The sequence below is a fragment of the Primulina tabacum genome, chromosome 1, assembly GCF_025594145.1.
Source record: "Primulina tabacum isolate GXHZ01 chromosome 1, ASM2559414v2, whole genome shotgun sequence".
NCBI classification, from domain to species: Eukaryota; Viridiplantae; Streptophyta; class Magnoliopsida; order Lamiales; family Gesneriaceae; genus Primulina; species Primulina tabacum.
This window is the reverse complement of record NC_134550.1, coordinates 51,575,733-51,590,782: the sequence shown is the minus strand read 5'-3', so window position 1 is coordinate 51,590,782 and position 15,050 is coordinate 51,575,733. Positions and strand designations below refer to the sequence as shown.

At 38.4% G+C, this 15,050-nt stretch overlaps 1 protein-coding gene and 1 long non-coding RNA gene across 6 annotated transcripts; both read right to left on the bottom strand.

The window, feature by feature from the left end:
* Positions 1-771: 771 nt before the first annotated feature.
* On the bottom strand, positions 772-14,677 carry LOC142547593 (GCN5-related N-acetyltransferase 6, chloroplastic-like). Of its 5 annotated transcripts, none has more exons than XM_075655978.1 (9): positions 14,327-14,677; positions 3,686-3,908; positions 3,481-3,567; positions 3,285-3,321; positions 2,769-2,840; positions 2,226-2,330; positions 1,751-1,907; positions 1,560-1,636; positions 772-1,171 (listed from the first exon to the last, which is right to left on the bottom strand). In XM_075655978.1, the coding sequence occupies exons 2-9, from the start codon at positions 3,850-3,852 to the stop codon at positions 1,106-1,108; spliced, it is 768 nt and encodes a 255-aa protein (XP_075512093.1). In that variant the 5' UTR covers positions 3,853-3,908; positions 14,327-14,677; the 3' UTR covers positions 772-1,105. The 5 variants fall into 5 exon arrangements, with proteins under 5 accessions (XP_075512093.1, XP_075512074.1, XP_075512103.1 ...); XM_075655959.1 differs by having other exon boundaries at positions 3,481-3,533; XM_075655988.1 differs by lacking the exon at positions 14,327-14,677 and adding an exon at positions 13,600-13,933.
* Positions 4,656-13,593, bottom strand: LOC142547623 (uncharacterized). Its single transcript, XR_012820706.1, has 2 exons — positions 11,877-13,593; positions 4,656-5,816 (listed from the first exon to the last, which is right to left on the bottom strand). It is a non-coding gene; the product is annotated as an uncharacterized LOC142547623 (long non-coding RNA).
* Positions 14,678-15,050: the final 373 nt, after the last annotated feature.

Below are 15,050 nucleotides of genomic sequence, written 5' to 3'. Positions count from 1 at the left end.
ATAAATAAATAAAAACTATAAGAGAATAATTATTGGATGGCTACCACATTTCGATTTTAAAAAAAAAATTATTTTAAGAACATTTAGAGAAAAAAAATTACTTCTTCAATTATTGGTTTCGCTATAAAAAAAAAATTGCAGTCAGAGAGTTTATTTAAGAAATTAGGAGTGGTTCTTTTGTCCCTTCAACTATTGTTAACATCCATTTAAGCCCTTAAATTTTTATTTTTTTCTAATAAAATATAATTTTTAAAATTGATTGATTTATTTTAAAAATAAAATTTGTGCACAATACTTCACCAAATTCAACAACATATATGATAAATAATTGTTCTTTGTGTTGAAAATGTGAAAAATACTTGGATTGAAAATTATAACGTTGAATGTTGAAAATTAGGTAAAATTAGATGTTGAATATTGAAAATTAGTGTGTTATGATGTATGTAATGATGAAATTGTTTTTGGATTGTTTTCAAAGAAATCCTATAAATATATCTCCATTTGTAAAGATTTGAGACATTTGAGTTAAAAGAAAAATATTATAAAGTGTGCAATTTGATAATTTTGAGAATTTGAAATTTTTACTTTTTACCATAAATTTTTACTTTTTTCATGACACTGTGCACTTTATATATTGTTTGTACTCTACTTTATTAATAAATTTCATCCGAAGTGTAAATAACAATTCTCATTATTTATGATTATATATGATAATTTTATACAAGTATTGCCATATGTATTCATAATAACTATTTGATTTAAATTAAAAAATATAAACATATTACGAAATTTCCACTCAAAATTGAGTCACTGATCTGACCTTTTACACGTATATTTAGAAATCTGGTAACTCAAGAATGATACCGATCCTGGATGTAAACAGTAAATTTAAGTAACTAGACAAGAAAGTTTCTACACCTTTTACACTTCAAGGATGTATATATATAATGAAACAATACAAATACGCAAACACCCACAAGAAGTTGACTCCAATGAACGCATAGGATACAATACGAGGAGAATGCTACCAGTGGGAAAGGAGTTAGAGTCGAGATCTCTTGGTGCACAACACATGGATGGAAGTACGTATGTTTTTACATCACTTCTATAAATCCATGGACATTAGTATCCTTTGATCTTTTGATAAATTAGACAAAGCAGCTTCGATGACCTGCAGATCCACCCAAAATATGCTGTCTATAGATTCACATCATAAAGATTACAGCAAACGAAAGGTACGCCGATCCATTCAAAAATGGTTTTTCTAAGATTTGAAAATATAACACAAATGTAACATGGAAAATAAGTTTATAGGATTTATCAAATACGACGCATCTATGGTTGTTCATTTTACATGAGTTTAATCAGTGGAAGCTTTTGAAATGCTTTTTTTGCAGTCTCGGTTGGTCATTAAACGTTGTTTGCCAAACATTTAATGATGGACAAAAACCATATCGGTAGAGTCACTAGACCTTGTGTTATCTTCGTGGAGAATTTAATAAACAAGACGGCCTCAACAATAATTGAAGAGGGACTATAGAATATGAGAGCAAGGGTACCTTGAAGCCAGTTTTTCTGTATAGATCCTGGGCAGGCCTGTTGTCTGCATTTACATGAACAAAAAGCTGCTTCATACCTGTTGGTACAACAGTAATCGGAGAAAAGATATTAATTAATGGCAATGTACAACACGTACAGAGCAAAAAAACAAGCAGAACCAGTAACAATGTTGAAAGTTAAGATATGAGACCTGACGCAATGGCAACATCCGTGGCTAAGTATATCATGTTTGAAGCAATACCCTGACGTCGAGCAAACTTTGCCACACACACATTTGCAATATAAGCATATTTATGCATATCCAGGGGATCTTGGTTCACCAAAACAGCAGAATATCTCTTAATATCCTACAAAATAAGGAATAAACTTCCACCGAGTTAGGTCGGAAATTAAGGAACACGTTATAATCACATAAAAGTGCACATGTTCATCCGTAGAATAAATGCAAAAGAAGGCTCAGTTTGGGAGACTGCAGAATCTTTTCTTGTTGAAAAGATAAGTGGAAAAGTGATAAAGGAAATATCAAATAACAGCATGACAACAGATATGACAAATGATACTTCCTGAGTTACAGCTGTTATAAACGCTGCACCATTGCTATCTCACACACAATAATGCTAGGTCATGTTTGAAATCCACAACATTTCGTGAGCACGAGATTGTACCTCAGGATATGTCTCTCCCTGCACAAATTGTCGAATACTCAAGTCCAAAGTTCCCACTATACTATTTAGGACCGTTCTTCTAACATTTTTCTCTTCCTTCTTAACCTGCATGGTCAAAAAAACATCAGTAAATTTTGAGCCTCTGAATAAGAGCTGCAGATACGAGATACAACGTTTTATGATCATATAAACTATAATTGAAGATGCACATAAACAGAAGAGCAGAATGGTGCCAACAGATGATTTTGGAACAGGTTAGAGGATGAGGTTGATATACTGAGGTTCTAAGCTGCGGCACATCATCAACATAGACTAGACTACTAATTATTTTGCCAGAAATCTAATAAATAGTAAAAGTAAAAAAGGGAATGAGCATCAAAGCATGGTATAAATTAATAAATAGACAAAAAATAGAGATTTTCTTGAACTACTACAGCGTCAGGGTACTGAACAAATGAATAAGAAAACTCTTGAAAAACACAATTATCTCAAAACTTTAAAAGGATTTAGTGAAATACTTGTGTCATTGTTTGCATTACTTACAGCAACTAAGCAAAAGCAGTTCAACGATTTCCCTTCCTGGCCAAAACATCTTCGCTTCAAAGCATAAAATTCCTGCCAATATGAGATGAATAGATTGAGAGAGCATTATAGTCCAGTAATAGATCATATATTGCATGGCGCTAAAGGAATTGAAGCTCATCACAAGAACTTGTAATGAACGAAATCTAAAGCACACGCGAGCTTGTCCCAGAAATAGAAAGCATATTCGGAAATAATATTCAACACATAGCCAATTAATGTCCACAACCAAAACTGCGAACTGGCAATTAACAGCATTAACCAATGGCATTGGCGCCATAGAAAAAATCCAAGCACCATAATTTGGATACTGTGCATCAAGACAAAACAGTAACGAGGTTCTGACAACAAAAAAACTTACCATTGAATAAGAAGAATGTATATTTATCAGCTTAATTCAAGTCATCAGTGATAAAGAAAATTCAGGGGGTACAATATGATCCTAAAAAACCCCACTCCCAATCTATATAGACTTGCCTGTTCAGCATACTTTCTTTTATAACTATCAACATGCCTGAAATGACAAAATGATCATTTTAATCAATGGACACAAAAATTGACAATTTAGGATATACAGCAGAAAGATTCTTTAATATGTGTGGGTGGGCATTAGTAGAGCATGTTGAATCACAATCAAGTAGGGAATAGAAACTACAAAATTCAGATAATTGACCTCATGTAAGACAAGGATTCCCAATGGGCTTCTGCTCGGAGCCATGCCGCTGTCTGCCATTTTAAGTCAAACATGGAGACAAGAAATCTGATGTTCTTTCAGAAAAATACAGACACCATGGTACAAACATAAACTAAAATGATGATTTTGGTGTGGTGCATCATATATACATTATACAGAGTGGAAAAGAAAGAAAAAAACCAACCCAATATTCTTCATCCAGGATAGCCCCACGAGCAACAAAACGACCAAAGTTTCGCCTTTGAAGGCCAGTGCACTCCTGATCAGTAAGTTGAAGACGGTCGAAGGAGAGTTCAGGTAGCTTTGATGTTTCATTCTTGGATAAACCCAAGTTCTGGATATTTTGGTCATTGTTGCAGTGAACTTCAAGATGTTTCCATCTATAATATTGAGCAGGGAATGTCTCCCTATACGGTTAAGTAAGGTGCAATGAATAAGTAACTGAATAATTGTTCATTTAGAAAGCAGTAAGGTCTGATAAAGACGAAAAGAAAACTTTTGTTATGTGACTGTGCGTAGGATCTTGTTTTGGGCCAGGATACGACGCGATCATGTAAAATCTGAGAGTGTATTGTATTTGCTGGATTTCCTTCCTTTTCTCCCTATGGTGTGGCTCGTGTACGTAGAGGCTCGTCAAGAGAGAACCTCACGATCTCGTGCCATATGCGGCAGTAAAATGAGAGTTAAATTTTTCCTTTTCATTTCCACTGAAAGTAAAATACAAGGCTTATTCCTAATCTTCCAAACAAATTTTCAAAAAGGAAAACAAACGAAACCAATCCTTTCTCCTATCTGTTATCCAGATGGAATTTTATTTCAATAATGCAATCAACAAAAATCTAGAAACCAGAAGATGAATCAAGCAACCCTATCTGCCGCATGTTTCCCGAATCTTCATGCATGTATCTCTAATAAACTTGTTTCCTTGATCTGGGCTGGACCTCTTGTGTATCTGGGATTTGGGCTCTAACATCACTCTCCCCGTCGACGTCATGGTTGTCCTCAAACATGAAAGAAGGGTGTTGCTCAGCAAGGGCGTGAACATCCTCCCAAGAAGCATCCGCCGGGAAGAGTCCTTCCCAATGTATCGACAATTCAGTGCGACCTTGACGAACACGCTGGTCAAGTACAGCCCATGGTGCTGGTTTGAAGTCCTGCTGGAATGGTGGTAAAGGTGTGATGTCCGTCGAGGTGCCACGGAAAGGCTTCAAGCAAGATTCATGGAAAACTGGGTGAAGATGTGAATCAGCAGGGAGTTCGAGTTTGTATGCCACCTCTCCAATACGAGACGCTAATGGCAAATGGTCAGAGAACTTTGGAGAGAGCTTCTTATTTCTCGCAGCTAAACTCAGATGGCGGTACAGCTGTAATCTAAGAAGAATCATGTCCCCAAAACTGAACTGAACATCACGATGGAAGGCATTGTATGCTTGCTTCATAACATTCTGGCCAGTCAGTAACAGCTCCCGAAGGTTACGGAGAACCACATCAAGATGTCGAAGTTCGATGTCCACTGAAGCTAATTTGGACAGGCCGGGGCAGTAAGTAACTAGGCTCGGGGGTGGTCAACCATACACCACCTCAAAGGGAGTCGTGCGTAGCGCTGAATAGAAGCTGGAATTATAGCAGAATTCTGCCGAAGGTAGCCAATCCACCCACTTTCTGGGGTAATCGCCTGCGAAACAGCATAGGTACATGAGAATTATGCGATTAACCACCTCGGTTTAACCATCGGACTGAGGGTGATGAGCCAAACTGAAGCATAATGGAGAGCCACTGAGTCAAAAAAGTTCGCACCAAAACGAGCTAGTGAAAGTCGGGTCCTGATCCCTGACCATAGTTTCTGGAAACCATGAAGTTTGAAATATTGTCAAAGAAAAGTCTAGCCACCGACACTGCTGTATAAGGATGAGACTGCGGCAAGAATTGTGCATATTTGGAAAACCGGTCAACCACCACAAGTAACTGGTAGCGGAGACCCTCCACAAAATCCAAGGAGATATCCGACCATATGTGGTGAGGAACGGGCGGTTGTAGTAATCCGGCCGGTTTGAGTGTTTCCACTTTATTGCGCTGGCAAGTGTCGTACACAGCCACAAAATCCAGCACCTATTTTTTCATGCCCGCCCATAGAAATCGCGAGATATACGCCCAAGGGTTTTCTGATATCCCTCGTGATGGCCATTGTGGATCATAGATATAATCTGGGGAAATGGTGAAGCTGGTGGCAGAAAAATGCGGCCCTTGAAGAGGAGGAGGCCATCGTGGACAGCCCAAGCATCCTTCGGGTTGGAAAGCGGAATGCACTGCACACGCTGCTGATCAACAGAAGAGGCAGAGTGTTTGTTGAAAACTGAAGATATTGTGACTATGTTGGAAGATTGAATAAATAATATCTTGTAGATCTTTACTTGATATTGTGTATCTTAAATTGATTATAAGTGTATATTTGGTTTCCTTAAACCAGGGGATTGCTAGGATTAAGATCTAGGATTTCCATTGTAAATAATTTAGTATGTTGTATAAGTATCATGAAGTTATTGGAAAATAATACAAGAAATTATTCTATGATTTATGACATGGTATCAGAGCCCATTTTTTTCTAAATTCAAGTTTTTTTCTACTCGATAGCTCTATCGTTCTCTTCATTCCTTAATCATCTCTGATTCTGAAGCTTCAAAAAAAATTATAGTTGTGAAGCAATCTGCCAAATCGGAGGATGTAAATCTCAATCCAACGACTGGCGACTTGCAAAACATCAAACAAACTATCCTTTGGATGGAAATAACTACTTGAAATGGTCCCGATTTGTGCGGACTTATTTGAAAGGAAAAAAGAGAATTAGTCACCTTCTTGGGACTGGACTCAAACCAGGAGACAAAGGCTTCGACGCTTGGGATGAAGCTGATTCTATGGTCATGTCCTGGCTGTGGAAGTCGATGGATCCAACGATCAGTGAAACTGTCATATTTTTTACATATGCAAAGGCCATTTGGAAGTCAATCAAACGAACTTATTCGAAGGCTCGTGATACTACCTATGTTTACGAAATCAAAATAAAGGCGGGATCAGCCAAACAAGGAAATAAACCGATCACTGAGTACGCCAACGAACTTCAAAATCTTTGACAAGAACTTGATCACTATTGGTCATTGTGATGAACTTTCTAGAAGATGCCTCAACTCTAAAACAATTCATTGATAAGGACCGAGTTTATGATTCCTTGCTGGATTGAACCCAGAATTCGATCAAATAAGGGTCCAAATTCTAGGAAAAGATAAGATACCATCTTTGGAAAAAACAATCTCTTTGATTCAAGCTGAAGAAAGTCGGAGAAGTGTGATGCTTGAGCCTCAAAATTCTGAGGGATCGATGACGGTTGCGAAGATTCCAGAACGTCACGTTAAGGAGTATGGATGGACGGAAATATCAAAAGTTGAAAGCTGAGAGAGCGAGAAAGATTTATGGTTCCCTTATTGTAGAAAGACTGGACACACCAAGGACAAGTGCTGGAAATTACATGGAAGAAACAAGGACTGGAATCAACGATGGGGACAGACCAGAAACAAAAACCACGCCAACTTTACGGTTATCCAGCCAAGTCAAGAAGGTGACCCAAGACTAAATGAACTCATCAAGGAAGAGGTTGAAAGACTTAGAAAACCCCTTGGGAATGAAAATAAAATCAGTGGTACTTGCTCCTTAGCCCATTCAGGTAAGTCTTTTTATCTCTCTAGGATTAAATGCCTCAGATAAAGCTGTTAGAAATTTGTGGATTGTTTATTCAAGAGCCACATACCATATGACCCATTCCTAACTTAAATTCAACAACTACACACCTTGTTCAAGCAACTGAAAGATAACCATTGTGGATGGTACTATTACCACTATTGCTGGGATAGGCAGTATCCAAATCAGCCCCACAATTACACTTCACAATGTTCTTCACGTGCCAAGATTATCCACCAGCCTATATCTATCAAACTACTGACCTTAAACCTGAATTGTAATGTGCTTTTTTATCCATCACATTGTGTATTTCAGGACCGGGATTCGGGGAGGAAGATTGGACGTGCTAGGGAAGAAAACGGGCTATATTTTCTTGAGGATATTGGCAACTTGAACAACGTTAGGAATAAAGTATCTTCGTCTTTTTTGTCATCTTCAAATAAAGATAACATTTGGCTTCATCATTTCCGATCAGGTCATCCATCTTTTGGAGTTTTAAAATCTATGTTTCCGTTGTTATTTGTGGGGTTAGGAAATGAACGTCTTCATTGTGATGTTTGTGAGTTTGCAAAACATAAACGTGTAAACTTTCCAATAAGCAATAAAAGATGTGTTACTCCTTTCTATCTAATCCATATTAATGTTTGGGGACCCTCGATTACTTCGAATATATTTAGGATCTCGATGGTTTGTCTCATTTATTGATGATTGCACTCAGATTTCATGGATATTCCTTCAGAAATAAGTTTGATGTTAGTACTGTGTTTCAAAATTTTCATTCTATGATCCAGAATCAATTTGGAAAAAAAATCAAAAAAAAATTAGATCCAATAACGCAAGAGAATATTTCTATCACACTTTGTTTTCCTATTTTTAAAAAGAGGGAATTATACATGAATCATCTCGCTCTTATACCCCACAACAAAACGGAATGGCAGAAAAGAAAATTAGTCATTTGCTAGCTACAGCCCGAGCTCTTCTTTTTCATAAAAATGTTCCAAAAATTATTGGGGAGAAGCCGTACTAACAGCTGCATACATCAACAAACGTCTGCCCTCAAAAACATTAGGTTTTAGAAGTCCAATCTAGGTAGTGTCCGAGTTTTACCCTAACCTTGACAAGGATCCTCACCTCAACCCAAAAATTTTTGGCTACACTGCATTTGTTCATGTTCAAAACAAGGGAAAGGTAGATCATAGAGCTCTAAAGTTTATATTTGTTGGGTATTCATCAACCCAAAAAGGCTACAATTGTTATCATCCTGCTACAAAGAATATTTTTTTTTCTATGGATGTTACTTTTGATGAAGACGCATCATACTTTGCCCAACCATGTCTTCAAGAGGAAGCAGTACATGTTCTTGAAGATAATGATAGAGATTCTTTCTTACTTGAGTTACCTCCAGCCACTCTGGCAGCCCCAACTCCTTCCATTCCAGTCTATTTTGAGCCAAGTCACTCTTCAAATAAGTCCCTTAACAGCAAGCAATTTGACCATGTATACTCAAGAAGAAAAAGGCCCGAAGCTGCCCACGAGCAAATCCAAGAATCCAAACCTAATTCTGAAAATGAGGTATGTCCAGAAAAAGCTATTTCTTGTGATTATGATTTGCCTATTGCTGCTCGAAAAGGAACAAGGGAATGCACTAAAAAACCTCTTTATCCAATTGCCAATTTTGTAACCTTTCAAAATTTTATTGTATCACATAGAGCTTTCTAGTCAATTTAAACACTATTCACATTCCTAATACTTTATCTAAGGCATTATCTAGTGAAAATTGGAGAGTTGCTATCAAAATTGAAATGTAGACGCTGGAAAAGAACAAAACATGGGAAATTGTTGATCTCCCACCAGTAAAGAAGGTTGTGGGTTGCAAATTGATATTTACAATAAAGTACAAATCTGATGGCTCACTAGAAAGGTACAAGGCCAGACTTGTTGCAAAGGGTTATACACAAACCTATGGTGTTTATTATCAAGATACATTTGCTCCAGTTGCCAAGATGAATACATTCCGAATCTTATTGTCTTTAGCAGCCAACTTTAACTGGAACTTACAGCAGTTTGATGTAAAGAATGCATTCCTTCACGGTGACCCGGAAGAGAAATATACGTGGATGTTCCTCCAGGATTCGATAAAGATTTTGAGTGCTCTAAAGTTTGCAAATTAAAGAAGGCATTATATGGCCTTAAACAATCACCAAGGGCCTGGTTTGGGAGGTTCACCAAAGCAATGCTTGTTTATGGATACAGACAAAGCCAAGGAGACCATACTTTGTTCTTTAAACATTCCGACTCAGGGGGAGTCACAATCCTATTGCTATATTTGGTTGATAAAGCAAAAGAGGCGAACTTAATCAAAGGTTTCGAAGTGGGCCGAGAGAAGGTGGAAGTATCACATATACAGTTTGCGGACGACACATTGTTTTTCGTACAAAAGGAGGTACACCTAAAATTTTTGGTGCAAATCTTGGAGTTGTTTTGTGATATGTCAGGACTTAGGATCAATTGGGATAAGAGTGCATTATTGGGCTTATGTCAGGATGAAGTCGAAGAGGAGGAACTAGCCCGGACGTTTGGTTGTCAAAGGGAGAAATGGCCAATCACATACTTGGGAGTCCCTTCAGGGGGGAATCCATTGAAAGTGTCTTTTTGGGAACCAATCTTGATCAGGATTACCAGAAAATTGGCTATGTGGAAAAAAGCTTTTTTGTCCAAAGGGGGAAGAGTAACATTGATCGCTGCGGTATTGAATGCATTGCCTATATACTTTGTCACTTTTCAGGATACCGAAAGGAGTAGCGGCGAAGATGGAAAAGATAATGAGAAATTTTTTGTGGGATGGAAACGAGGGTGAATCACACTGTCAAATGGTAGTAAGGTGGGAACAAGTTTGTAGACCGAAAGAGAAAGGAGGATTGGGGATCGGAAACATTTGTTTGAGGAACAAAGCACTTTTGGGAAAATGGTGGTGGAGGTTTGGCGTTGAAAACGAACCGCTGTGGAAAAGAATAATAAGGAGCAAATATGGGTTACAAGAAAATGGTTGGGATGCGGGGTTGGCGATGAATGTGACGTTTAGCGGTCTGTGGAAATTTATCTCAAGCACTTACCCGACTTATCACCGACTATTGAGATTAGTGGTTAGAGGGGGGGACTAAAATCAGGTTTTGGGAGGATATTTGGTGGGGGGGACGTAGCTTTCCGGGATTTGTTCCCTTCTTTGTTTCGTATTAGCTCGGCTCGTAACTTGCCAATATCTTATTTCTTTGCTTTCGACAATGTGTCAAATGATTACTCCTGGGATTTGCATTTTCGTCGGCTTCTCCGAGAGGAGGAGGTTGTTCACTTGTCTTCGTTGTTAGGTATCTTAGAAATGGTTAGGCTTGTCGAAGGGGTAGATGATTTTAGAGTGTGGGAGGGGGATCCGTCGGGGAAGTTCACAGTCAAGTCGTTTTTCCATTCATTCTTCTCAGCGAATAATGGTGTCCAAAACTTCGAATTTAACAAAATCATTTGGAAGACACCGATTCCTTCAAAGATTAAAATTTTTTCTTGGACGGCAATTCTTGGTAAGTTACCTACATCAGAGTTGATGCAAAAGCGATGGCCTAACTGTGCTATTTCTCCCAATTGGTGTGTGTTGTGTCGTAATGAGATGGAAACGCAGGATCATTTGCTGATTCACTGTAAGCTTGCAATTGAATTGTGGTCAAGGGCGTTGAATGAGCTGAAATTCGTTTGGGTCGTACCGAAGACAACCGCTGATTTGTTCAATACGGATCTCGGACAATGGGTTGGTAAAAGAGGAAGAGTTTTTTGGAGGGTGGTGATCCATGGCATATGCTGGGGCATCTGGCTAGAAAGAAATAGAAGAATCTTTGAAGATGTGGAAGACAGTGCAGGAAGAGTGTTGGGAGAAGATCAAATTCAAGATAGTCAGCTGGATTGGAATTAATAAAGATTTTCAGAGTTTATCAACACTAGATCTTTTAAGGGATTGGACTTATGTGTATTGCTAATTTTGAGTTTTATAATTTCCTATTAGTGGACCACTAGTCCACTTCATGTAACTGAAAAACTATTTCAAATTAATATAAGTAAGTTTCTTATCAAAAAAAAAATATAGTCGTGACTGGAAACAATGAAGATGAAAAGCAAGCTTTGAGGAGTTGTTTGGCAGAAGAGTTTGAGACGAAAGAACTTGGGAGATTGAAGTATTTTCTTGGAATAGAAGTAGCTCATTCCAAGAAAAGGATCTTTATCTCACAACAAAAGTATATCACGGACCTACTGTTTGAAACTGGAATGTTAGCTTGCAAACCAGCCCCTACACCAATTGATACTAACCACAAACTTGGTGATGACAATGATGGACCCGTGGTTGACAAAGAGAGGTATCAAAGACTGGTTGATAAGCTTATCTATCTTGCTCATACCAGATCGGATATTGCATACGCTGTGGGGGTTATAAGTCAACTTTCCCGGCCTATATTCCACCTGAAAATCATACCCCAACAGTTTGCTAATCCAATATTATTGAGGTGAGGTTAGAATACGCTGCTCCAACAAAAATTTAAATTGTAATGATCGGTCTGAATGACAAAAGAATTTCCACAGAAATATGAATGCCAATGATGGATTACCTTTGCGAGACCAATAAGTTCACTCTCATAGGCAGGTAACTTCTCATGTTGTAAAGTAAGCTAGCGGTAAAAAAATGCAATGGAGAGGTCATACTGTTGAAGAACAACCCCCAACCCAATACGTAAGCATCACATTCGAACACAAAAAGAATCGAAAAATCCAGAAGAGCAAACACTGGTGTAGTAGTAAGCGCCAGCTTAAGCTTTGCAAGACTTCCAAGGCGGCGGCTGACCAAACGAAAGAATTTTTGCGCAGCATATCAGCGAGCAGGGCTGCGATAATGCCATAGTTTTTCACAAACTTACGGTAATTGCCCGTGAGCTCAAGAAAGCCACGGAGTGCACGGCTGAGGTCGGTTGAGGCCATTTGGTGATTGCTGCAATTTTGTCATTATCAATCGCAACTCCCTCCCGAGAGACTTGATGACCAAGATAGGCAACCGTTAGTCAGAGGAAAGAGAACTTCGATTTCTTGAGGAAGAGCTGTTGATCTCGGAGAATGGAAACACCATACGGAGGTGAAGAAGGTGGTCCTCCCAAGATTGGGAAAAAATAAGGATGTCATCGAAAAATACTAGAACAAACTTGCCTAAGAATTCCAGGAAGAGTGAGTTCATCAAGGCTTGAAACATGGACGGTGCATTCGTCCAAAAAGCATAACGAGGAATTCAAACATAGCTCTGACGTAGCTCTCGCACCCGGCAGGTATTTTCTACCTTTGTCAAACGCTTAATGATTGGAATCGGTATGGACTCTGGACTTTCCGACAGCACCCTGCAAACGAGGGCCATTGTGGCGCTCATAAAGCCGTGCTAAGTGCATGGCCATGGTGAGATCAAGGGGGCGCTGTACCTACACGTCAATTGCGATAATCTCCTGGAGCCCGCTAATGAAGTTCTGGACTTCCTGTTTGCTTGTAAGAGAACTCACGTGGGCCACGGGTTGTTCGAAGTGGCGCTGCAAGTCATCAACAGATCCAGTCTGCCTTAATTTGGGCAATTCACTCAACGTCGTCTTGAAAAGAAGTCCCAAAGAGGAGGAGCCAGTAGGCTTTAAAATCGGCCCACGACAAATTGGGCATGTCCAATCAAGCTTTAAAAACCATAATTGAGCGTCGCCCCTTCCAGATGAAAGGATGTGGCTCCCAATTCAGAACTGAAGCGATCAGTCTTATTGTGGTCATCGTGGTGTTTATGATTGCTGCCTTTGCGATCAGAACGAAGCATGATGAATTCTACAAAGCAGGTGGTGAGATCAAGCATGTGGCGGTCTGAAGTTTCCTTGTCTTCCTTATATATTTTCATGAAGGCCTCCAAATTTTGCGAAATAGCCTTCAAGTCTCCCATAAAGGCTGGCTCAGCTGATACAACGATGTTATGTGACCATGCGTAGGATCTCGTTACGGGTCGGGATACGGGGAGATCGTGTAAATCCGTGTGTATTGTGTTTGTTGGATTTCCTTCCTTTTCTCGCTATGGTGTGGCTCATGTATGCAGAGGCTCGTCGAGAAAGAACCTCGTGATCTCGTGCAATATGCAGCAGTAAAATGAGAGTTAAAGCTTGCCTTTTCATTTCCTTTGAATGTGATTAAATACAGGCTTTAAACTTTCAAAAAGAAAAACAAACGAAATCAATCATATCTCCTTTATGTTATCCAGATGGAATCTTTATTTCAAAAATGCAATCAACAAAAATCTAGAAACCAGAAAATGAATTAAGCAACCCTATTTGCCACATGCTTCCTGAATCTTTTATGCGTGTATCTCTGATTAATTTGTTTCCTTGATCTTGGCTGGACCGCTTGTGTATCTGGCCTTTGGGTTATAACAACTTTGATAACCGTTTTCCTAGGTAACATTCTGGTAGATTTTATTCGAATATAAATTGGCAAAAGGAAAGCCCGAGCAATTTACTGATTCCATGAAATAGATCACTTTGATTATCAGTTACATATTGGTGGCATAGAACAGGAAACTGGGTGAAACGAAATGGACGATGAAGCAAGCACACTCTTGTCCGATTCTCCCAACATCTTCTCATGGCACGATAAATATTCACTTGCAGAATATTCCAAATAAACGGCTAGAAATGTTTTTCCATCACTCCAATCATAATAGTAAGATGGCTTTAAGCAAATGATTACAAATCATTGCTGAATTCCATCAATCACTGAAAGTTATATTCTGTCTCGCGATCTCAAACAGGTTTTTTTTTATGGTTTCTTACCCACAGATTCAAATCCATGAAACTAACAAGGATGATTTTGAGTTACTGAATATTTCAAAGACCAGCCAACATTTAAGTAGTTCATCGCGACTCAGGCAATCCTCCTAACTTATTGAAAACTTCCTCCAAACGAAAGAGCGAGACCAACGGTTTCGAATTTTCTTCCATGAAAAAATGAAATTTGAAACCCAGGTAAAGTGAAGTATAAAATAATAAATAAATACCTAGTAAACATGTCGATAACAGGGGTGGAATCGCGTTTGTTGCTCGATATCAAGCACGTTAATTTCGGCTGCTGGACTTTAAATTCCGGTAAAAAGTTACTCTTCAGCTCCATTTCTTCTCCTTTTATCTTCCGTGTGTCATCAAATCAAATGGGAGACCGTCAAACAACCGATTAGCATCAAGACAAACACATAACGAACGATAAACGAAAAATCTATTCACATTTATGTGTTTCCTCGCAAAATCAAGAATCGAAAGTGAATATAGAGAATTAGTGGGAACTAATCGATAGAGATGGGGATTTTTTGTTTTTGTTTTTTTTATCTTATTCAGAAAATGGCAAGCGTCGAGAGGTCGGCAGTGAGGTTTGTCTGCGCTGTTGGGTAAACTGGGTCCACAAATTGTAATCAACGACTTTGGTTCGTAAAACAGGTGTTTTTTTTTCTTCTCTCAAAACCTAAAATCGCATTTCTATATTAGACTGGCTCGGAATGCTGCTCAAAATGGCTGTGATCCCCAGTAAAGCATAATGTTTGGGTTTTTTTTAATTAAATTACTTACTTTTGAATTTTTTTTATCGAAATATCGGGGTTTAACACGATTTATATCAAATTATTATTAAAAAAATTAATTTAAAGTTAAAAACATTGTGATAGCGGGGGTAGCAAAAAATGTATTTTTAATTGTAGAGGCGGGAGATTGACTGAAAATATATGTTAGGCA

Excerpts from the sequence above, each read along its gene's own strand:
- LOC142547593 (XM_075655959.1), bottom strand. The coding sequence starts at position 14,439 with ATGGAGCTGAAGAGTAACTTTTTACCGGAATTTAAAGTCCAGCAGCCG. Across the intron at positions 3,322-3,480 it reads GAATCCTTGTCTTACATGAG|GCATGTTGATAGTTATAAAA; the intron begins GTCAATTATCTG and ends TTGTCATTTCAG. Across the intron at positions 2,841-3,284 it reads AAAGAAAGTATGCTGAACAG|GAATTTTATGCTTTGAAGCG; the intron begins GCAAGTCTATAT and ends TCATATTGGCAG.